At 38.4% G+C, this 26,085-nt stretch overlaps 1 protein-coding gene across 1 annotated transcript in view; it reads left to right on the top strand.

The window, feature by feature from the left end:
* LOC145772119 (bone morphogenetic protein 1-like) overlaps positions 1–19,582 on the top strand; it is a 28,789-nt gene extending 9,207 nt beyond the window's left edge. The window contains exons 4-10 of the mRNA XM_082583956.1: positions 422–612; positions 13,422–13,581; positions 14,299–14,346; positions 14,898–15,076; positions 15,718–15,889; positions 16,880–17,076; positions 18,791–19,582. Coding sequence (XP_082440082.1) covers positions 422–612; positions 13,422–13,581; positions 14,299–14,346; positions 14,898–15,076; positions 15,718–15,889; positions 16,880–17,076; positions 18,791–19,009 — 1,166 coding nt within the window. The 3' untranslated portion in view covers positions 19,010–19,582. The remainder of the gene's footprint in view (positions 1–421; positions 613–13,421; positions 13,582–14,298; positions 14,347–14,897; positions 15,077–15,717; positions 15,890–16,879; positions 17,077–18,790) is intronic.
* Positions 19,583–26,085: the final 6,503 nt, after the last annotated feature.

The raw sequence follows: 26,085 nt of genomic DNA, 5'->3' as shown, positions 1-26,085 counted from the left end.
TTTGCGATATCTCAAACTCACGTAAACAGTAACTGTGACGCAATAATGAAAGACATTGCCACGCAATTCAAACAGGTGTTCAAAGGCGATGATGCAATGTTTCATCAGGTCTTACGAACGATGGTGCAATATTTGGACATTTTCTAGCAATTTCCATGACGTAAGATGCCAGCTAGGTTAAGTAGACCATAACGGTTTTTATATGACGTTTGATTTGGTGAAAATGGTCCGTAACAGACATATCATCTAAAAATTTAAAAAATATTTGGCAGCACTTTTTACCTCCACTTGTCAGATATCGCAACCAAATTGGTCGTCCAGCTATTTTTTGAATCCCTGGTTCTACTAAACCAGTTCGCAAGGTTGGTGGACAATGCAAAATCGTAGACACATATGGAAAACAATCATTTTTGTATTGCAGCTGTGTTGGAAAACATCAATTCCCAAGTTTTAGAGGCCAAGATTCTTCCAAAGATCATAACATCTCCAAACTTCCCTAGTTTTTACCCGAACAGCACGTTTTTGGTTTGGTTAATTACGGCATCAGAGAATCATCACGTACTTTTAACAATACAAAATTTCCTCACCCAATTTTCGTCTGACAATCTGTTGGTAAGGAGGACTATTGTTTACTTTTATTCTGGTGCGTGATGTAGGCTACATTGTGTCTGCTTGGTAGTATCAAATCAAAACCTATTTTTTCATTGTTTAAGCTACGCATCAGGTCGTGCATCCTCTTTTTTATATTTTGCATTTCTTTGAAGTGTTAATATAGGCTATGCAGTACATATTGTCAGTGACGATCGGTGAGGGAAAGCAAGGAAAGCAGTGCTTACCTGAGCGAAAACTATGCAAAATATAATGACTGAATTCTAGGTTTAACTTCTTATTATTTTTATCACGTCCATTTTAACTTGAAAATTACTGTATTCGTGACTAGAATTACTCGTAACGCTTGTGAGTAGTCTAAGTCCTCACCAAACCGCATGCCTTGCCTATAAATGCCAATTAACGCAAACGCTTCTGTCAGAAACAATCACCGAGGCTCCAGGTAAGCAAGTATCAAAGTTGCTTTCCCAGATTCAAAAATGTCAAAAATGCCTTCGTTTTATCCAATCCTCACTCGTTTTGCAAAACGTCACCAGCTGCTTAGCCAATCAGATGTGTTATGGTTATGGTATGGTTAGTTTTGCTTTCCCAGTGACGTCAATGCGAACATTCGCTAGAGCGGCTAGACTAACTCGTCAGAATGGTCTCTCGTCACGGTACAGAGCACAGCATCATAATGCCGAAATAATTGTTACTGTTTTTTGATGTCTCCTCGCCATGTACTTTAGCCTACTAGCTTTCGTAGTCATGCCTTTGCCCTTTTTACAGCGTTGATATAACGTTACTTCGCCAATGAACGTTCAGGTGCGGATGCAATATTTAGTTCGTTAAGCTTCTATACGCAGGAGGCAAACTTATCTAGCTTTTTGTACAAACTGCTTGCGGTTGTAATGTTTAGGCCTAAGTGTTAGTTTTTGTAGTGTAGGCCTAACTGAATATCTGAGAATGAACATTCATGACGAATTAAATATTTAGACAACTGTTATTCCATGTCTAACACTGGATTTTGGTCCTGCAACGTTAAAATTAAGATTGTTCATGACTTCTAAACATTAAATGGATGTATGATCACGACATAGGCGAAACACAATTTGACAGATTTTTATTTTTGATTTGTTTTGGAAATGATCTCAGAGCGTACCAAACTGGAAGTGTTTTTCAAAAATTTCTGGGGGAGGCCCCCCAGACCCTCCGCTGAAAGTGTTGCCTTCGGCAACACACCTTAGGGCTTTGCCCGACGGTTACGCCCTTCGTGCCTACTACCTTGCTGCAGCATATTTCCAAGTTGCTTTCCCAACGGTTTAAGCCACCGAACGTCATTGCATATTGTTAATGCAATAATTTACCTACCTTCACTCAATTGTGTGTCCTATAATAATTCTTGAATGGTTGATATAAACAACAAGATGTCATTCATATTGATGAAGCCTGGCCCTACTGCGGCTCAAACCCAACAATATGCGGAAATACTGTTCAACGTTTTACAGCAAAACATCTCAATGTTTCTGTGCTCTTCTTTGTGAAGTTAAGCAATATTCATTTTCGCATTGATCAATTCAATGTTTGACTCATGGACACCAAAGCACCGGTTAAACATAGCTAATCGCTAGTCGTAGGCGAGACGGGGGTAAAGTGTACAATTGGGTAAGATGAGCAACCCCTGTTTCAGATAAACAAATCGGCGGAATTTATTTTTTTCTGTCCTGAGTATATCTCCCATAGTGTCACTTCAGTTAATGTATTTGTTATGTTGAGAATCGCATTTTACAATTGCAGACTATTATATTGTTTATGACGAAAATTTTAACTTTTTGTTGTTGTTGCAAAACACTGAATAATTTTATTGTTACACTATGTAAATTATATCTGTTTTTTTTTTGGTAGGTACAAAAACTGAAGATATTCAATAAAAAGTTTAGATCAGCTAGAATTCTAGTTTTCTAAATACTTTTAATTTTGTCGCAAAATCGGAATGAGGTAAAATGTGCAATGCTAGGTAAAGTAAGCTATCTTGGAGCATTTTCTCAACTTATCCAAAAAATAACCTTAGCTTACTGTTTAAACTGTTGAATTTGTGTTTTTTTTTAGCTTTATTTGATAAAAGAATAAAAAAACAATGTTACGTTTGAAAACAAAATGCCTTGCAATTATAAAACATACTGACAGTGGAATGCTTCAACGTAATGGAATTGCTCAATTTACCCCAGGTCATTGCTCAATTTACTCCATAAAATTATTGTTGGGGTAAGTTGAGCAACACACATAATATATAGTAGCCTAAGTATTGTATTAATATATAAAAAAATATATACAAATCACAAGATGATCAAACTCAACCTAAAATGTAGCTAATTCACCAGTGTTTAAATTTCACCTTTTTAAAAAAATTCAAAGTGAACTGCTTTTTTTTTTTGCAAAAGCGACATGAGCAAAAAGGTGCTCATCTTACCCCACTCTCCCCTATAGCCTATAAATCAATGTACTGATTTGAGTAGCCATGTGTAGCTTCATCTGAGCTATATGCTCTTTTGAGATTGCTTGCTCGAAGCAATAGGAATGACAGGCAGAAAAATGCAAAGTGTTTCAATACTTCACCAACTCTTCGTACACCACGTACACCGGTGTCTTTTTCATAAACAGTTTTTCGTAAAACAATTGTTCGTAAGCAATTGTTCGTAAAATCAATTCTTCGTAAAGCAATTCTTCAGGCATGCAATTGACCGTAATACTAATTGTTTGTAAACAAATGCTCATAAAAGTTAGGCTACAGTTTTAAAAAAAAAACAGTTACAATTGTTTACGAACAATCAATTAGTATATGCTAGAGATGTGCTAATTGTGCTTAAAGACGTGCTGTACCTGTAGAGTGTAGATGAGCTGACAGAGTGTAGAGTCCCTGATTCAGAATGGCATTACAGTTTGTGAGCAGCGAAAAAGGAAAGCCAAAACTTTTGTATAGTGGCCAGCTTTATTACAAAGATTATAGTGCACTTAACGCACAAGGGCAAGAAACTATTTATTGGAAATGTGAGCATTTTAATAAGAAATGTCCTGCACGAGTAACAACTGCTATGGCAGCCATTGTACAATCCAGAGGTGAGCACAATCATGCTGGAGATGCTAGTCATGTCGAAGTAGCAAGGGTTATGGAAAATATTCGTTGTGCAGCAAAAGACAGTCGTGATGCCCCAAGTTACCTCGTCTCAGCAAAAACAATTGGACTCAGTCAAGTCACGGCAGCAAAACTGCCAAGTGTGCAGAGCATGAAAAAGGCAGTCACCCAAGTGCGATTGAAGGAAAATGCAGGCCCGGCAATCCCACATTCTCTCCGTGACGTTGTGCTTCCAGTAGAGTACAAGCAAACGTTTGCTGGTGTAACATTCTTGGCCTATGATTCTGGGCCTGCAGATAACCGTATGGTCCTCTTTGCCACAGAAAGAAATCTGCAGCTCCTTGCCCGTTCAAAGCACTGGTATGCTGACGGCACCTTCAAGACAGTGCCTTCACTGTTTGAACAGCTTTACACAATACACGAACTGAAGGAAAACACTTCAGTGCCTCTGGGGTATGCACTGCTGGGGGACAAAAGGAGAGGGATATACATTTATCTACTGCAAAAGGTCAAGTAGTTGTTACCTGCTGTTGTTGTTCCAGAGACAATCATGACTGACTTTAAGATGGCCATGATTAATGCAGTAATCAGAGAGTACCCACTTTCAACTCACCGTGGCTGTTTCTTCCATTTGTCCCAGTGCATTTGGAGAAAGACGCAATCAAGTGGCCTGAAGGAGCAGTACAAGACAAGTGCAGAGTTTGCTCTGAGGCTGCGCATGTTGTCGTCTCTGGCCTTTGTGCCTATTGATGAAGTCAGCCGGGCCTTTGACATTCTCATTGAAGGGAATGTATTACCAGATGTTGCTCAGCCAGTAATTAACTACTTTGAAGACACTTGAGTTGGGCGCCCAGATCGTCGTCAAGGGCGCTGTCCTCCAATGTTTGCAATTCAAATGTGGAACTGCAATGATGGCGTCCTCAGTGGCCTTCCCAAAACTAATAATAGCATTGAAGGATGGCACAGAGGGTTCATGTTTCAGGTATCTGCAAATCATCCAGATATTTGGAAGTTCATATCTGCAATCAAGCGAGAGCAAAACCTAAATGGGGTTCGCATTGAACAGTATGTCAGTGGCCAGGCAGGACCCCTTCCAAAGAAGAAGTACAAGGACAGTGCAGAAAGACTAACTAGAGGCGTCCGAACTTGGCGTCAAGACTTTCAAGATGATGAAATTTGTGATTACTTGCGTGGAACTGCACACAATACTTCATACTAAACTTGGCTCGTGGACAATTTGTACAAAGTTACTCAAAGTATTATTGCTAGTGTAAGCAAAGAATTGCTAAACACAGACAATTGTTGTATTCCAATAAATAACAAAAAATGCGCTTTTTCATTGTGCTTATTTCTTTGTGTCGTTGTAACTTGGTTATTCAGGAAAATTTGCATTACGCACCTTCGTCGGAAATTGCAAGACAAACCTTGCTGTTGCGAAAAATTTTTCACGAACAATTCACCTATCACCTGTTTACGAACAATTCACCTATACGAAGAATTGATGTATACGAAGAATTGCTTTACGAAGAATTGTTTACGAACAATTGCTTTACGAACAATTGTTTACGAACAATTCACCTATAACCACGTACACCATGACTACGTTCATCTTTTGAAAGGATGGTGTGGAATAGGGAGGACCGTCGGAAACAGATCGCTTGGCAACTCGAGTTTCTTAGGAGGTTCGTCGAGTAAATGGCGAAATCGAAAACCATTTTTTAATTGAACGCCAGGAAGACAGTGCACAACCAGGGGCGAGTTTAACTGATGAGGGATCGGGGTACTCTTAGATCGGGGGGCTCCGTGCAAAAAAGTTTTTTGCGCTGAGGGCGCGAAAAACTTTACAAGTTGACTTGAAAGTCACCCACACCGTTGCTAATGCCTTTACGCCAAGCTCAGTCGCCACCTTGTGACTAAAAATTAACCTTGACAGAAAAAGGAGACATTTTGCTGAAACTTCAAAGGCTGAGAGAAAATAATGATAATAACACAAAATCACATTTTTCCACGTTGGGAGGTCCTTCAAAAAGGCGGATTGGGGCAACTGCACAATCTTCCCCCTAAATCCCCGGCCTGTGCACAATACGGTCCAACTAATCAGTAAAAAACCCCATTTCATAGATATTATCCCCCACCAGTAGTGACATTTTCCGCAACTGCGCCCTTGTGAAAAAAGAAAATCATGAAGAATAAGGACACCGGAGATTACAAGAAGGAAATGGAGCTGCACGAATTGGCGGAAGCAGGCATGGCGACTAAACAAGTGTCTACGATTTCGCCACAGTGGCGATCATTACGCATGAGGGAGTGATCAAGCATATTCTGAAGGAATGGGACATGATTAAGATGAAGAAAAAATTCTCACAGCGAGAAAAAAGGCTGAATGGAAAACTTCATTGAAGGCTAGTCTTTGCCTCCACACTCTTTTCGACGTCGTTGACGACAAATTGCTGCACTCATGCGAGGTTGATTTTGTTAAGGATCAACGTGGAGCATGCATTGGTTTCATTAGAAACGTCGATTGGGAGGCGGCGAAATCTGAAAAGAAGAGGGACGAGCGGAAAGAGCAACTGCTTTCGAGAGGAAAACGAGTGGAAGAACGCGAAGAATTACTCACGAGTCACGACTCGGATGACTACAATAGAGAAGAAACTCCCAGAAGGCGCTTCCCTTCAGAGTGCACGATCGGCAGAGAAGAACTCGAAGAAGAGCAGGAGCGATGTACTTTTGATCTTCGTACAGTTGCGCGTGAGGTGGAAAGGTATGAAATTCCGAGTTGGGCAGAAGCTGCTCTCACAACCGCAACATTACTGGACACAAAAAATGATTTAAATCCGACGATGGTAGACGACAAAATCAAGCTCGTTCGTTCACGAAAACGGCTCCGTTTAGAGACGAGTCACTTCGCTTCCAGTTTGCTCGGCAAAATAGTTGAAGGCCTTTACTTTGACGACAGAAAGGACAAAACCTATGAATGGCATAACTGGTTATCGTCAAAAATCAATCGAAGCCCGCTACGTGATGCTGAAATACCCAGGATCTGAACACATCGACCACGTTTCCATTCACGGGCGTTCAACTGAGAACAACATTTTGGCTGCTCTTGAAGCCAAGGGAACTGACGTGAAAGGCATTCAGGTCGTTGGCTGCGACAGAACTCTCGTCAATACAGGTAAGTGGGTTTTTTTGAAGGTTTGGTTTAGGTGACCGCTAAGTAGTTTTAAGAAACCGCAAGTGTTTCATTTAAATACCAAAAATTAGTTATATTTGCTTAAGACATAGCGAGGAACAACCATTACTTTTCTACTGTAGTTGCAAGTCCAAATTTTGGGAAACCACTGGAGAAATTTGGGAGACGTTTCGGTCCCCCAAAACACCTTAAAAACAACACTGCAGGTAAGAACACAGGAGCCATTACATTGAGCAATACATCGGGAGGACGGTACAATGATCGATTTGCCAGTTTCACCTCAACGAACTCCTGCTTCGGCGAGCTGACGGGAAATCATCAGGACAGCAAACCTTCAAAGCATTTTTCGGCCGTGTCGTCGCTAATGATGTGCAAAATCGAAGAATTTGCAGTCGTCGAGTTCGAGAAAATAAAGTCCAATGACAGAAGTCGACGAGATGGTGGAAATTAGCGGCGATCAAAAGTATCTGCTCGATGTGTTGGTCGTCGAGGGAAGTCTGCCTCCATAAAGCATTTGATTCCGTGATCCAGCAAAACAGGGTCATGCACGATGGCTTACCCTTGCTTTAAGGATATGCCGACTTTATATCTCGGAGCCAGAACCAACAGAGGCGCTGATAGAAATGACGACGTACATCGTTAAAGTTTACGCTCCCATCTAGTTTACTACCAAGCAAAACAAAAAGATCACTTCGCTGCTCGGTCCTTCCTTCGGTTGGTTAAGCTGACTCATTATCTGACAAGCAAATTTAAAAAAAGTCGTCGACAGTTGCCTATATAATCGAACGCCTTCGCTGCGCATTCGGAGAATGTAGTGTTGACCCTTCTGCATAAGGATTCTAAACCAATGCGTAAGCTCGCAGTTCATCGGATCCAGAAAGCAAGGGACGAGTACACGGGTGGGATATGCCGTTTCAAAATTCCTAAACTAAGCTTTAAATACACAATTTGACAACAAACTCGTTGCTCCGGTTGAACGAGCGAAAACTCACTGAAGCACCAATATACGCGATTTCAGCATCCAACAGCTCACAGAGCTTTTCATCGAGACCGATGTTCCTACACAGTAGCGTAGCCAGGAATTTTGAAAGGGGGGGTTTTGACGACCCAGCGGCGGGGGGTCTGGGGAACCTCCCCCAAAAATTTTTGAAAAATGACTTTGAATTTGGTGCATTCTGAGAGCATTTTCAACAAAAATGTGGGTATGAATGTTCCTGTAAAATGGTGCTGTCCAGTGGCATAGCAAAAGGATAAGGTCATGTTTTCTTGGGCATTTTTCGGAAATAAAGCTAAGTCTCTATATGTTTTCTTGTTGCTAATTCCTGGCTGAGATGTTTGAATGTTTGGCATTGGCAAAACTCGCTCTTTTAATGCAGTTTTGTATAAAACTAGGCAATTTTTTTTAGACTGAAAGCATCATTCTCAATGTCGTGACGTCACACGCGTGCCAAAGGGGGGGGTTGTGACCCCCAAACCCCCTCCCCTTGGCTACGCCACTGTTCCTACATCGATTGACAGTTTTCCGTGCTACACACAAGCAGTTGAGCGCGCAATCAAACTCGTCACCGAAGTAAGCGATGATAGTCCGGCAGAAGTATGACTGAACCTGGAAATTTTATGCAAAGTTTTTTTTTTATTGATTTTGGTAGCCTAGGGTCTACTCTTTGAGAATCTGCCGGGTGCACTCCGTGCACCCTTGAGCGTTTTGAGAAATTCAAGATGGCGTCCAAAATGGCCGCCGTTTCAGATAACTCCCTATAACTCAGTTAGTATTTGACCTAGGATGATAATTTTGGTGTCTAACCATATGTTTTGAGGGACAAGGAATACATTGAAACTATTTATTTGACTGGTTGGGGATTGCATCATGTAGAAATGCAATAATGCCGCCAATAGGGTTGCCATAATACAAAATTCCAACAAAAACAAACAAATTCACTTGTATTTGGTCCAGAATAATAATTTTGCTGTCTATCCATATGTTTCGTTGACAAGGAATCCATTTAAGGCATTAAAACAGTTGCATATGAATTACATCACAGGAAAATCCAAAATGGCTGCAGATATATTTGTTGAATACTTACAGAAAATCATTATTTCTGCGACTTTGCTTGTGAAATACCATCTAACATATAACATCACTCACAAACGTCACCATTAGTTATCACAAATGTTACCATTAGTAATGTAGGCTACAAGCCTCTCTCGCGGTCACAGGACAGTCAGTTGTGGTTATCATCTCGTCATTAAGCACCTAATCCATAAATCTGTGACGTTGTCCAATTGAATTAAAATGGTAAGTAAGAGTCTGGCTGCAACCTGCAGCATATCACACACAGAATTTTATGCATTTTAAACTATCCCTTGTGCAGCTGCAAGAAAGCGTTCTGCAGGGGTTGTCACTCTTGCATCCACATCTGATCATGCGCAAGACAGTTTCTGGGGCGAGTTCAACATTTGCGGGAAGGAGGACCGGTTGTAGCGTTTTAACTTTCGAGTTTTTCACCCATCCGTACATTTCTGCATCAAGTTTAGGCCGATTGCTGTTCTCCAGTGAACGCTACACAATGGTTTGGTGATGGGCCCTTCTTACATTCTCTTAAAGTCCTCACTTGTAGGACGAAGGGAACAAAGTTTTGGTGGTACCGCGGAGGCCCGACCCGTTTGGGATGCCCATACCCTCCAGCGTGTTTCGGACATTGATTTACTCGTAGTATATTGACCGTAACAGGCTGGCATGAATGTGGTTGCCTGCGCAACCACTGATTCTATGGGAGAATCATTGACCCCGTAAAGTGACAGTGAGTGACCATCTTTCAGAACCTTCAATGCAGTACCTTTGCTAACCTCATAGCAGCATGCTACGGTATCACACCCAGTAAGAGCATGGGCTGGCAGGAGTTCATTCTCAAAAGACACATGCTTCTCTACAGTTTTTCCAATGCCAATGACTGTTCATTCCTTAATTGGTGATTCCATGGTGATACGATTTTTCATGCTTCCAGCATGATAATAATGAAGCAAGAGAATGAAAACGTCAGTGTCATCGGATATCACAGTTAGCCTATATCACTGTCTTCATTATTTCGAGCAGACAGCATCACCTGTTGGACAATGATATTGTCCGCTTCCTCATGACTAGTTGAAAGGTTCTCTTTCCTGATCACTACACCACCACGGCTGATCTAAAATGGGGCAACGTCCTCAACAATCACTATCAACTTGTGACTTTGGGTGTATTCATGGAATGACTCGTCTTTAATCAGAAGTTTGACAATCAGGTTTATCAACTGCTTCTTGTTTTCGGTCACCGTCATTCCGTCAATACAGTTTTTTGAGGTGGTAACTTGGTGTTCAACTGCATCTGGTGGACTCGGCTAACTCCAGTGGCTCGAGAGACACTCTTAGTACTGCAATTGTAGAACCGATCAAACACTAGGTGAACGTCCCCAAATTTTAGTCTTTAGCAATGGCGTGTTTCAAGTTGTTTGCGTAGTCTGTAGTGGTGCCCTCTGCAGGCCAAGCAATCACCCAGAGTAGGGCTGAACCATCAATCACAACTACTGAAGTGTCACTTGCTATTGTTCGAGCAGATACCTTAACCTAAAGCTGTCGCTTTAAGGATGACTTTGGTGTTGCTGCTCTCATTTCTCCTGTGGGATCAAACATAGACTTTGGTACTGGAGCCACTTCGTAGGATAGGACATCTTTCATGTCAACATCAAGCCCACTTGCCTGTTAGCCTATGACCCTGAAGTGGATGATATTCATGTTGTTCACTTTACTACCTCCCACATTCACATGTTTCTTTGTAGCCACCATGGTAGTCACGGTCTTGTAAATTGTTTCATGTGAGCCATCAGGTAAATTCTCTCCAAATTCGCACATCTATTTGAATCCTTTCTGCACAGCTTCCTGCACATTCACTGCACATTCCATGTTTACCAATTGCAATGTTTACTAGATCCTCTGGATGTTTCGCGGGATCAAGTGGATCCATACATATTTGAAGCTTCGTCCTTATGGCTTCTCGGTCCTTCTTGTCATTCTCTATCCGTGCCTTCTTTTCTTCCTTATGTCCACTTTCTTGGTCTCCAGAATCTCCAAGCAATTCGCCCAAGGAGCAGTTTCCACAGTACTACTGTATATGTATCTCTGCAGCTGGGCGGACCATAAATGGAGTTCTGAATGGAAGTCAAGTGCCACCAGACTCTATTCTTTCATCCCCGACGCCGACACACGCCCCATCGGCCTGACATTACCCACACAGGCATGGGTGCGCCTCAACCACCTCCGTACGGGCGTCGGGCTTTTCCGCTCAACCATACACTAATGGGGGAATGGCCTCTTCCTCCTCCTGTGAATGTGGTACCGAGGAACAGACCGCAGACCACACCATCAATGACTGTTCCATCTTCAAGTCACCTAACGGAGTGGAAGGTCTGCGTGTCATGGATGATGAAACCAAAGACTGGCTGCTCTCTAGTAGCCTTCCAGTGTAGTCCTGGAACATCGTGAATCTGGGGTGGTAAAATGATAGACCCTCAGCCCCAGAGGCTCACACGACGACGAGTACTACATGTATGAAGACACAATGCCCAGATCTTGAGCGTATCCGGCTTCAAAGTTATTCCTATGATGCCATTTGGGTAGGGACGGTACATTACGGGACGCGCAACTCCGTTGTTCCTTCAACATTAGAAGGGTCAATTGCCAATTTGACATTTTTTTTACGCTTTACTGCTGGCTTGCTTTCAACTAAAAACCTTAAATTACTTTAAAACCAACTTCACTCTTCTTATATAACCCATAAAAAGTAAAATATTTTGTAAATTACAAAAAAACGTAACCCTTCTAGTGTTGCGGATAAGCCAAAAGCTGATGAAGTTTCGCATCCCTATAATCTACAATTCCTACATTTGGGGCATGGCCATATCTCATGAAAGTAGTTTCTTTAAACATATCACTCCACAGGCCATTCCATAGTCCGCGCTGGTGGCTCATCACATGTTCCTCTTTCATGAACCGGGCTAGTACCTTTTCTGGGAGGGCTTCCATTGCCCTTAGGTAGCACATCCTATACCTTGCATAATGCACATGGTCAGCGGCAAAGAAATAGGGAAGCATTTGTTTGCAGCATCAAGATGCAACAGCCAATCAGCCTCCCGCTCAGCTCGGACAAACCTCATGATAAGGAACACTGGTTTGATCAACATGTCCACCCACAGTTTGGCAGTCTTACTCCTTTTGGCTATGTTCTCCAAGACTTCCACGAAATCCTCCTCCGACTCAAGTGTATTGCAATCAAGTACTCCTCGAAGAACTTCCTCAGCCAGCATTCTCAATGCTCGAACGTTCTGCGGAAATTTCTTTCCAGTCAACACTTTTGCGACTCCTCCAAACACATCACTCAGAACTTCCTCCAGTCCACTGTTTTCCATCAGAGTCCCGATGCAGTCTATGAAACTCTTCAGAGAGAACGCTTTATCGATCTTTCTTACAAGCCTGCTGAGACGTAAGCTCGCGCTGATCAGTCAGAAAGCAAAGTGATTACGTAGCATAGTGGGAGTTCGAGATTAAGAAATTTACACTAGACCTAAGTATTCGGCAAATATATCAGCAGCCATTTTGGGTTTTCCTGTAATGTAATTCATATGCAACTGTTTTAATTCCTTAAATGGATTCCTTGTCAACGAAACATATGGATAGACATCAAAATTACCATTCTAGACCAAATACAAGTGAATTTGTTTGTTTTTGTTGGAATTTTGTAATATGGCAACCCTATTGGCGGCATTATTGCATTTCTACATGATGCAATCCCCAACCAGTCAAATAAATAGTTTCAATGTATTCCTTGCCCCTCAAAACATATGGTTAGACACCAAACTTATCATCCTAGGTCAAATACTAACTGAGTTATAGGGAGTTATCTGAAACGGCGGCCATTTTGGACGCCATCTTGAATTTCTCAAAACGCTCAAGGATGCGCGGAGTGCACCCGGCAGATTCTGAAAGAGTAGACCCTAGGCTACCAAAATCAATAAAAAAAAAAACTTTGCATAAAATTTCCAGGTTCAGCCAAAAAATTGGATTTGGCAACCGGACTATGATTGAAGGCATCGGCCATGACAGCAGACATGAACTTTCTGACGCGAACACTGCTGCTCGCTCACAGCGTTCACGTTTTGAGTCAAAGAAAGATTACGCTCTGTGATTGTTTTTGACTGTTTTCGTCATTTGGTGTATTTTCTATTTTTTAATTATCTAAATTTTTTTTTTTTTCAAAAAAATGTTTTTTTATTTTATTGGGGTAATATTGACTTTTTTGTGCGGCGTTTTCCCGCGGCCTGATCTAAAAAAGGTTTTCAGATTATTTGTTTGTGACCTCAGCCTCCTATCTGAGCCGAGTTGCTAAGGGATTTGACAAAAAAAGTGCATTGACGGCCCTCCCTAGTGTGGAATGTGAGTTTGTACAAACATTTCAATAAAAACATCACTTACTTTCAGATCCGTGATGGTGATAACAGTACGTCTCCTGTATTAGCGGAACTGAGGGGTCTCGTTGTTGGGCTACCCATAATACTATCTACAGGAAGTGTCTTGCACTTGAGGTTTCGATCAGATTCTTCTTTCTCCGGTCCAGGGTTTCGGTTAAGCTACAGGCAAGGTCAGGATGTTATTTTTCAAGATTAAACAACCAAATAAGTTTCGCAGCATGCAAAGTCATGATAAAAAATAATTTGGCCTACCTGTTAGGCTACGTAATACATACTGTATGTACAAGTGTTTCTACATTTTATTTGTACGCAGTTAACTAATATGCATTGACCCTATAACAGTTTTTGAAACGTTAGAAAAGCACAGGAGTGGATTGTAATTTAAAGCCGCCCTGATTAATGGCTGGCAGTTTATCGGATTTCTGGATTTTGATTTTTTCTGCGGCAAAATAAAGAGATTTCTTTCTTATACTTTAGGCATCCTAATTTCACAACACTAGTGTAGTGCCGTACGAAATTTGCTGAAATATTTTATTCTACTTTCTTATTTGAAACTTGTTCTAAACATTGTGAAGTAGAAGTTGTCTGGCACTGTTGAAGTGATGAAAAAGTAGTGATTTGGGTGAAAGTTTGCTCTCTAATCTAATGGCCGTGGATCTTTTTCGCTCTTGGGACGGTGCTACATTTTCAAACAATACCATTTACTAATTTTCCAAAAGATGTATGCTCGCTTGCTTCGATGAACGACAATTTGTTCTTTAGACGAGGTTGGTCCAAAGGCTCTGATGGCAGACAAAGCCGATATATAACTGACTTAAATAAAATTACACTTGTTTTATTTGACATCCACTAATATTTTTGTTTAACCAAGTATCTACATATTTCAGTGTCCAAAGACAATGTGAAGGTCATTCAATTACCACCACCAATTCGAGGTACGACTTTTATCCACAAAGAAAGTTTCCTTTTTCTGTTATCAAAAGATGTTTTGTTTTGAAGGCATGAAATGCAGTTGGCTGCACCATCAGTTTAAAAAGTCGGTTGGGAGTGGCGATGGTTTCAAAGTAAAATGCATTGTGATTAGTAACATTGAGGCTGGTTCAAGGTCTGGTGTTATTATTAGCAAACCATCGATTGTGCTCATGGTAACTTGTTGCATTGCAAATTATACTGATAAGCACATGGAAGTCGAGTTGAGGAAAATAACTCAATAAAAACTTCAGCAAGTAATGACAAGTAAAAGGCTACAATAGAAAAGAATCATTTCTTCTTAAAAAAAGAAACATTTAACATACACGTTTTATTGAGAGCAACGTGGATATGTGTAAGTATTCGAAGGCTACACATTCATATCTACCCTGCCGGTATAATTTCGGATTTTGTTTACAAAATTTGTATAGTTGTCTAGTTAGTGTTGCGGGCATTTAACTAAGATAGGGCTATGCTGCTTCAAAGAGTTATAAATCCAAGTACCGTACATTTTTAGAATGCGGTGAAGAGTTGGAAGCTCCAACTGAGGGGCATGGGTTCTTTCAATCTCCTGGTTTTCCATCGGCTCATGCTGGGGATCTCATGTGCACCTGGGTTATCACCGCACCAGTGGGGGAACGAGTCAGAGTATGGTTTAACTTCATTCACACAGAGCAATGTTGTGACTGGCTAAAAGTAAGAATTTCTTTCGTATTGCTTATTGACTTTCATAGAAAGTTGACTTTGTTATTACTAAAAACAAGTAAAAGGAGCAAGAAGCACATGATTTTACATACAAAAACTTATATGGGACGCTTTCGCTTTTTATAAAACTCCCATCAAGAAAAGTATATATGCAATTAAAGTGACAATGTAATTTATATTTTTATAAGCAAATACAAAACAATGTTTTTTTTTAAATTGAACTGCACCAATCATCACTAGACGCAAAAATGAGAAATAACTGTTACAACTTAGAGCTGTGTTCTTACAACAAACAAATTACATGAGGCGTGTATGTCGAGAAAACATGCGAAACCAATCAAAAAGAAAATCTGCAGCAAAAATTGACTAACTAGCTGCTTGCAAGTGCTTGTTCAACAAAAGATTTTGACGATTGATGCATGAAATCAGAACATCGATGACACCAAATGCACATAGGAAAAAAATTGATAGACTTTGGTTTCATAAAATAAACATTTTGTCTTAACACAACGATGGAAAGAAACGAAATGCTATTTTCCATCATGAAGAAAGGTCTCAGTAAAGATTTTTACACACCATTGAAGCTCATAAGAAACAAACGATTTCAAAACCGCTTCTTATTACAAATTCAGCTCAGGGACGGCAGTCAGCCAAATTCTCCTAAACTTGGAGTTCTCAGTGGATACCCACGAACATTCGAAAGCTTTGTCTCATCAAGTAACGTCATGAGAGTGGAGTTCGACACCGATTCGACACAGAACGCCCGAGGATTCTCTGGATATTACGAAGTTTACAGGCCAGGAGGTAATTGCACAAAACAACGTTTTAAGAGGCTTCAAAAATTGACTTTCAAATAATATGATATAATGTAAGTTAAGTTTGGTTTTAGTACAACATATTTGGTTTCTTTTCAGATAAATTGTTTGTAATTGCTTGTATTGTTGTAATAGTTTATTTTCTCTTTACTTTTAAAGCTGTGAAGTTGAATTCCTTGCTCATGAAATAAATGGCACAGGAGATATTTGAACTAGCAATCTATGCTTCTTTATCCCAATGTGATCCTTCGTTTAGTTGATGATGTTGGCTCATCTTGTAGTAGTATTTTTAATAAATCTCTACTGTCACCTGGAGGCGAAATATATTATTGATAAATACCAGCAGATACAACTTGTTTTTTTGTTTTTTTCTGTGCTGCACAAATCACTGGTATTCGATAGAACCTGTTCTATTTTAAAGGTTATGTTTTTTGATTAGTGTTATAACTTAGAATTTATGTAAAAGGTTTTGAATTATTTTTCACCAGTGAAGCTCTCAAGTTCTCAACTAATCTTGAAAAATTGCAGAAAAAGACAATTACATTACTTTACACCTGATTGCTTTACATCACCATTAATAATAATAATAATGTTAGTTTTTATATAGCGCTGTATCCATCGCAGAATGCGTTGCTCCTCAGCGCTTTACAAAGCAGACAGTACCGTGTTTCCTTGATGCAATCACTTGATGACACAACTTTAAGTTGTCTTAGCCGTAAAAAATTGTTTGCGTTCAAAACAACTTATACAAATTAAAAGAATTAAACAGCATTCTTTAACAAAAAGCATGCTGGTGGTGTGAGTATAAGTTGCCACCTGTTGTAGCCCTATAACAAAAACATGGCAAAATACTGACATGAGCATGCTTTCAGTTAGAAAAAATTACAGTATTTGGTCCATCCAGGTTTTATAAAACGTATGCTCTGTTTTTACTATCTTTAGTTGTTCATGTTAGGTAACAGTACCTTATTGTCTTTAGGAGACGAAATCGAATCAAGATGTGGAGGAGATTACTTTGCAGATGACACTTTGCAATACATCTCCACACCTAACTGGCCCGCGGCATATGACGAAAACACGAATTGTACCTGGGTCATACAAACATCGAATTTGGAAACTCAAGTTCGTTTGCACGTGCTTGGAATGATATCGGAAAAAGATTTTGACCATATGCAGGTTGGTAATTTATTTAAATCCAGTTCAGATTAAATAACTGGTTATGAAAAGTGGCGGATCCAGGGGGAGATTGGAGCGATCGTCTCCTCACCCATAAAAGACAGAAAAGTAACTTTATTCACGTGTAATTGCAAGGTCCGATTAATGTAGACCTATACATCATTGCTGTTTGATGAAACCGCCTTCCCTCCTAAGGCTACTGGCTGGACTTGCCCCTGGTTATGGATTTTTTGATAACAACAACAATAACTGGTTTATTTTTTCTCAAGATATCACGACAATACATAGGTAGCCTACATTACATGGTAAAATAAGATAGGAAGGAAGCGAAGGACCTTACAATATCACTAAGTCAGCTTCCACCCCGCCAGTATTCTACAAAAAAAAGTTAACAATGGATATTATACTGAAAAATACAAGAGAAAATAAAGAAACGTTGAATAAAGTTACAGTCGTAATGTAGTGGTTAGTAGCCTACATGCAAGCGAGCTATAGTAACTGTAGCATATCGACGTAACAGGTAACTGTGCATGGACGTGTCGTAACTACATTTAGTAGGCTACATTGTTGTCTGTTAGATAAGTTAGAATTTAAAAGGTTCGATGCTTTACCTTGAAGGCAATAATTGCAGAGTTTACTTAGCAAAATTTTATGATCCACAGCATCAAAGACTATGCTTAAGTTTAGAAAAATTGAGCATGTAAGTTCCTTTTGATTTATGGCAGATCACAATTCATAATATATTCTTGTTGTCGCTAGTGAAGTGGTATCATTACTTTTAAAACCATGCTGACAGGTAGATAAAATGTGATGCTTGTAGAATAGTTAATTACTTCTTTGATATAGAACTTTTTCAAAGGTTTTAGAAAATGTTGACAGTAAAGAAATTGGTCGAAAATAAGTTAAAACTTTTGGTTGAGTGTGTTTTGGTACTGGAGTGATTTGTAATATTTTTAGACAGTTTGGATATACTTCTTGAGCAATGCATTCGTTGTGTAATTTGACCAGGTCAGGAATGATACAATGATACATTTAGCTAGTTTAACAGTTTTAGTGCAAATATCATCCAATCCAGAAACTGTTTTTGTGTTCATGCCATTGATGCAATCAGAGATTTCACTTTCAATAATATCTTCAAAAGCAAGTGATTTTAGCTGACGTTTTACATGATTGCATGGACGTACTGATGATATTTTAGTTGCCATTTTAGTTCCTATTTCAGTGAAATGATTTTAATGAGATTTGTGAGATTCATAGAATCAGTTTCATAACTGGCGTCATTAATGATTATATGTTGAGGTAAATTATTTCATGAAGAAGATGTTTTGTATGTTGTTAGATTAATCACTTTCCACAAATTTGCAGAGTCATTTTTGTTAGCAGTGAACACATCATAGTAATATTGTTTTTTGTACAGTTCTTAGTGTGTCACTTTATAAGAGAATGTTTTATAGGAAAGGATCTGTTTACAATCATCTTGCATGTAGTACAATCTGAAAAGTTTGCTTTTTGTTTTGATTGGTTTGTAAATTAGTTTAGTTATCCCAGTGTTAGTTTTGTTCTTCACTATAATATATGATAATATGTTTCTCTTATTATTCAAGCACAATTGATGTATTCTGTAATCTACAGTATGTGAATAAAAAAACTTGACCAAAAATAACAATTCATTTTCAAAAAGAAAAACAAATAATGCTTGAGACATTTTCTTCAGGTTTTCAACGGAATGTCCCCTTTAAGTCCCCACATAATCACTCTCCATGGGAAAAGGTTTAACCAGTTCTTCGTCACTAGTACCGGATCCTTCCTCACTATTCGGTTCATTTCGGATGGATCCTTCTCTCATGGAGGGTTCAGAGCATCATATACGGAATACACACCAACTCTTCCAGAAATAGATCTCACAAACGGAAAAGAAAAAGGTCCCCGATAAATGTGGCCACTTCTAGGTGTCAAACTCTTCACTAGCTATAATTTCTTTACTTAGAAAGGTTTTGTGGCAAACAAGTTTTTAACAGTGCAAACATTTTTCTGTCTGCGTTAAGCCGTAAATGCTTTTATTATAAGCTTCTTAGTTTTTAAATCTTATTTCCTATAATGAAACGATGATTATGTGACGCATGCTTTGTTTAGATATACCTGACTTGATTGACAATTAATGTAAGTGTAGTGAGAACTCATAAGTTGACTATGTTTTAAAACGCTACAAGATGTTATAAGTTACAGTGTGACCATGATCTTTTTCATGAAAAGTTTTGTGGTAGTTCGACTTACAATCACCAAAAGAACGAAATGATCCGGTCAATATATTTCAATTGAATCAAGCTTTTGTTTTTAATCAAATTTTGTGGTTGTAGGACTGTTCTCGCCCGGTTGGATATTCTGTTTTTGAATTTCCAATTTGCTTGAACAGTGTTGCTTGTACTTAATAAAGCACGTTTGTACTCATTATGGTGTATGGGTGCTTCTTGTGTTATAAATTTTTCAATAAAATTTAAACTTGAAATTTTTAACTTTGACCAAACCAAGTTGATTGCTTGAATCTTTATCCTCGGACTGGGAAAGCTTCTTGAAAAGCTTAATCCTGGCAGTTTCACATACTTGTAGAGGCTTTGAATCACTGACGCAGGCCCGGTCACCGAGATTGACAGAGTGAAGTTTCCGATTGTTGAAGTCTTGTTGCCTGAGAATTATTCCATCCATTAGATGCCGCTGAATGGAGAGCAGTCCTTAAAGTGCGTTGCTCAAGCGCATACCCCGAGAGTCGAACCAGCGCCGCTTGATCTTGAAGTTTCTTCGTTCCAAAAGTCACGCGCCAACCAACTGAGCTATTGGGACGGACGAAGTTACACGAAATCACGATGTAATGGAGTCAAAGTGACAAAAACCTAACCGTTGAAGCAATTAATCTCAACAAAATTATATTTGGTCTCGAAAATGTTTTCTAAATCTAGTAAATGGATATAATACGAAACAATCGTGAAAGTATTTTCCTCAAAACAAAAAAACTTTTTCTATGGCAATTCTACCAGCAGAGGTGAAAAATTGAACCATTAGCATAGACTCGGTAAACCCGACAGACATATCAATTAGTTTCTGTTTAGATTTGTTGTCTATAAAGTAAGTCAAAGCATGACGGGCTTAGAGGGAAAACATGCGTTCGTTATTTGATTTTGATAAGGATGTAATATGCCAACAATCAATCGCTTCTCCTTTGTAAGGAATTGCGATAAGATCTAAAGTTGCTGTGGTTTTTGCTGTTTCGACAATCACCCAACCCCATTATGAAATTAATGCAGGATTAAAGGAAAGCAATTTGCATTTAATATTCACAAGCGTTCTTATTTGTTGACGAAGATGGGAGTAATAAAAGTCGATAAAAACAGTTTAAGAAAAAAAGATTCTTTTTTAAATAACATCATACTCAACCAAACAAAGTTCACAGGTGTGTTTGTTCACATGCATCAGACAATAAAATTCCTGCATTAGTACACGCCGAAGCACAAAAGAGAAGGACTCTCGCTCTCTCTCTTTTTCTTTCTCTCTCAGCTGTATGCAAAATTGTCGTTGATAAGCAAACTGCGAGTCATAATATTTTGGAGCGTAAAATCTTACTTTTTGCGGCACCACATTCGGTGGATAACGTTTAACCAAGAATACTACGGTGTGACTTGTTTGTAAGTGTCCTGGCATTGACTCTGAAATCAATTTAATTTTAGAGTTTCAGGCAACATCCAACAAAAAAAAGATCAATTGATGAAGCAAATATTTATTTTCAGCCTGAAAAAAAAACAAAGCTCCAGAGTCAGGGTCGTTACAAAGATAGTTTGGGCCCGGTATCAATGAGTTCTGCGGGCCGTAAACACAAACATATCTAAAAAAATGCATTATGTCCAAAAGAAGTTGTGGTATTTTGTTGTTCCTGGGCCCTCTGGATAAATTTTGGGCCCCTAAAATCATCTCTGGTCCAGTTTCAAAAGTTCTCCCTGCACTACTCTGTCAACGCTACTGACCAGAGTTACCGAAGACAGCATACTGAAGCTTGGTCTGTGCACAATAAATTCGAAGACAAACGATTCATTGACGGTGCATCATCTACGTCAATGCAATTAAACATATTATTTGTGACAGACTAGTAATAAGCAACTCTTACAATCTCAAACCCAACAAGACTCGGTTGCAAATTTATACGACCTAATTGTATTTTTGCATTGCAGTTTTGTATGTTCAGCCCGTGACGTTGAAGCCAGTTTTTAAAACATATCCACATTCAGGCAATTAAGGAAAATCACGAAACAACATAAAACGAACGTAATTTAGTACAAATTTAACAAGAAAGATGCTCCTCCAGCGAATAATTGCTTGTTGAGCTTAGGGTTGTGCTGCTTTATTTGGAGGCTTCGTGAATTTTCGTTTTAAACTCTGATTGACAGTTTCGAATTATTTTGAATGAATCCAATGTAAATTTGATGTTGCAACAAATACTGCAGTCAAAAGTGTGGTCTTGGATTGCACTGTGTTTGTTGATGTCTGTTAGATTCAGGTGTTCCGTTGATCTTGTAATCAAGTGTCTTGTGGACGTACCTACATGCACGTCATGTTCGTGTCACACGAACATAATATCCACATTATTGCACTGTATTGCAGTCACCGGGTATTGCAGTCCATGGACAAATGGTAATCATTTTTTTGGTGTTTTGCAATTTACGTACATTAAACAGTATGATTATATATATAACAGACTGTATTAACCTGACAAAAAGAACAATCACTACAAGGCATAGAGAAAAATGTTTAACGTGATAAAATTGTAAAAATCTCCACAACAAAAGTATTAAATTCATGCAGTGGACAGGGGTGCCGGAAGCGGGGAGACAAAGGGGTGGATGCTCCTGCCCTCTATTTTTCTGTGGATGAGGGCAGAGGAGCAATGGTGCCCTTTTAAGGTTATATAAGCTACTGCACATTTTGAAATTTAACAATTTCTTCTATTCGCTTTTAGCCTAATTTTTTAAACTTTCATTATTGCCTCAAAATAATATTCACGACACAAAAGTCTGTATCACAGTAGGTTACATTATTAGAACATAGCATGATGCCCTTTCGTGCCATTTGTTCTTTGTATACACTTATTGTATCACTACTCGATAATGAGCTGATAGATGAGCATTATCGCTATACCTTATCGCAAAACTCACAAAAATGGCTTTTCAGTAACAAAAGTGCCCTTTTTTTTATAATCCTGTCCCCCCGTCAAAAACCGCTCCGGCACCCCTGGCAGTGGATCACATGAACTATATTTCAATCTAAGAGAGTCTGACTACTTTGTATAAAGATGCAATCGATAACAATTTTGGTTACTTCAACACCACAACTAAATACACTTGAGACCTTTCAACAGTTCAAGCATGTCAATCAATGTCCTAGCTATATGAAAGAATAGCTTTACCCCCTTTTGAGAAATGTCGATCAAAATTTTTTGACTGAAGATGATTTTAACCATTCAAAACAACAAACATGTCCCACTAAATTATTTTAATATATTAGAATATGTTTTATTCAAATAAAATGATTATTATTGCCTTGGCTATTGCAATAAACACAAATAAGCTATATGACTTGCACTGTTGCACATATTAAAACGGAACCGTAACGACGATAGTCGAGCACTAAAAGCAAAACCAACTATGAATGATACAGGCTAAAGTTTGCAGTTCTAACTGACAATGCCTTATCTGGGCAGCGAATAGTAGGCTAAAACTGTTTTTAATTGCAAATGGATTTTATGTTAAAATGTATTAAAAATACACTGTCGTTCATATGCAGTAGAGTCATTAACCTACTCTATGGTGGAAGGTTTTGTGGGTTGAAGTCGTGCTCATTGAGTATAAAACGTTTCTTTTTGTCATGTTTTATAGTTTATTATGGATTTTTACATAGAAGATCGTTTGTTTTTTTTTTTTATCTCGACGTATTGTTTTGTCTATAATTAATGTTAGTAAAGAGGTGCTTTTGTAGTGGTGTGACCTGAAAATAAGCTGCCATCGAACAAAAAAGTGAAAAGATGACTGATTTAATTATTTAATTTAATTGACTTTTCTTTGTGAGAATACATCAGTAATCATGATGTAATAGAGTTCGGGAACAAAACCAACAAAATAGAAAGTGACAAAACCCCAAAATGTAATGCGTAAGTATGATATAGATTTATAGTTCAAGTCGTCTCCACATACCTAAAACAATTAAAAATGTGCCAGTTGTTGAAGCAGTGAGGAGTCAACTGGACCTTACAACGAATACAGAAATATCAAAATCGAAACACAGATATTCAAGAATAAAGAAACGTAGCCTACATGGTACAAAAACTATGCTGGAGACATTTGTTTCCAAATAAAATGAAGCGTTTGCAACAGCGCAGTGAGTATAAATTGCAGCTCAATATTACAGTAAGATAAAATAGTTGATAAATGATTGGTTTTCAAATATTACATGAATTGTTTGCACACGCTACGCTTCTGATTTGGAAAAAACTAGTTTGCTGTAGTTACAGGGTAACGCAGCCTTACGCAAATATATTTTTCAAAATCTTTACATAAAATTTTTGCGCACGTCACTATATAAAGCAGTAAAAGTTTGAGAATCTCTCATAATCTTTTAGAAAGTACAGAAAAGTTAAGTACTGCTAATTTGCATTCATCAAATGCTGGCATTTGCACAACAATCTAACCTCTTAGTGTAATTTATTAAGTTAAGAATCGATTTCGCTATAGTAATAGCATCTTCAGCTTATTCAAATAGAAATCTTTAGCTTATTCAAATAAAAGTTAAGTAATATTAACCATACAATCACAATCAAAACTTATGATCAGTAACAAAAGTTCTGACAATAAAGGCTATGTAATGCAAGACCAAAACGGTCACTAGCCATGCCAAATTCCCACTCATAAGACTACGGTATACAATTAAATGTATAGGCCTACAATTAAAAAATAGACTACATAGATTTAACATCGCATGATTAGGCCGACTCCCTACAAGCGTATAGGGTCTATGATGGCCGTACGCCGTACGGATTGCTAGCTTATTATTAATAGCCTAAGTAAAAATGTTTGCGGGACTATAACATGGTACAATAGATTGATATTGCTTTTTTATTTAGATGTTCTGAAGCTTTTAAATGAAAACATCTTTCCTTTTTGTTTATCAAAACGTACGCAGCAATGCTTAAATAATGTTGGAAATCGCTAGAAATAATGGTTTTAGAAAAATCCAAAATTAGACTAAATTGGACAATTCATTTAAAGTGTCAATTAATAAACTTTGCATAATCTTTTTAAACTGGCCATTTATAAATTGTTTAGTATAGGCGAGTTTTTTCAAAACGGATTGAGACGATGATTAAAGAACTGCATTGCAGACCTGTTTCGTTGAAACGGTGACAATACATTAATTTTTAGTTTGCTTCAAAACTTTTATAATTTATACATTTGTATTGGAAAACTTATAACAATAGATCAGATTAAGGTAAAAATAAATTTATTAAGGAAGCTGTCATTTCAGCTATCACAGCAAGCTATCACAGACAAGCAAGCTATCACCCACAGTCCTGCGGAGTGCGGACTGTCAAAGGTGTGAGCTGCCACCTTGCAATATAATCTAAGCCTAATGAGTAAACAAAATCAGTCAGGTTCGAAAACTTCAACTTTCCGAACCTGACTCATTTCGTTTAATTGTTTGGTTGCATCCTAAATGAAGAATCCTTGTATAATTTATCATCCTCAATAACATCGAGGATCCAGAACAAAGATTAAAAGACATCAGCTCCTATTTCTTTAATTTTAATCTGAGCCTTATTGTGTTGTTATTTACTGTACGCAGCAAACGTGTATTGCATTGTTTTACATTCAAATGTCAAGTGCTGTAGGTTCACAAGACAAGTTGCATCACTTTGTTCACCGGTAGTTTGGCGTATACAATATTCATAATGTCTTGGTTAACAAAATATCAAAAGACTAAGATTCTGGAAAGAAGGAGTGAAGCTTTCGATCGACTTTTTTCTTTCGAATTTTCGTGACTTTATAAGTTTCGAAGATGAAGTGTAACATCACAATGGAAGACGAGCAAAAGCGGTGGCGACGCAAGTTGAAAACTTTGTCGAATCCATCGAAATACGCCGAAAAAATAGTAACATACAAAATAAAATTAAAGGCAAAACAGCAATGGTAAAAACAAAATTCCGATAAATCTGTTCACAAGAGATTTAAGTTTAGCTTAAAAAACAAGTGATCAAGTTGCTCACTCTATGTGACGTTTTACAGTAGAGTGAAACAGGGTATTTCAACAAACCAATTTAGAAAGGCTGCTCGCTTCATAATGTATAGTGCTATGTAGAGTGATAATTGAGAAAATCGTGACATGACAAATTGTCAGCAAGTGGCCTCAGAGTTGAAAAAGGAAAATCTGAAATGGCGACGGCGAAATTAAACAAGAACTACAGGCTAAATTAAAATTTTCTGGTCGTGTAGTCCGCTTCCATGAACTGGAAATACTGACCACTTGCCTTACAACACCTCGATCTAGAAAGAACGGTTAAAAAGAGGAAGATTGAAAACCAAATAGCCAAACGAATAGTCTGCAAGAATATGCACGTCTGCGACTGCAACCAACCACAAGAGAGTGCATATTTAAACTTTTACGTTTAATCGCTTCTAGCTTTTTCCAAACCCTATGATTTGCGACAAGTAATATTTTTCTTTTTGATACAATTGTCAGTGCAAGAAGTAAAAAAAAAATCAACTGTTATCTGTTGGGGTTGAGAGAGAACAAAAAAGTCGATTTGCTACTCAAGTGATGTAAGCAAATGTTATGTAGAGTTACAGTTTCTGGTGTCATCAATCTGCATTGAAAGTGAAAGATGATTGTAGCACAAGATAAGTCAAAACGTAAAACAAAGATCAGTGCAGGATATGTGTATGTGATTTTGTCACATCATTCGCTTTCCTTCGCTTT

The sequence above is a fragment of the Aplidium turbinatum genome, chromosome 6, assembly GCF_918807975.1.
Source record: "Aplidium turbinatum chromosome 6, kaAplTurb1.1, whole genome shotgun sequence".
NCBI lineage: Eukaryota > Metazoa > Chordata > Ascidiacea > Aplousobranchia > Polyclinidae > Aplidium > Aplidium turbinatum.
This window is presented reverse-complemented; position numbering and strand designations above follow the sequence as displayed.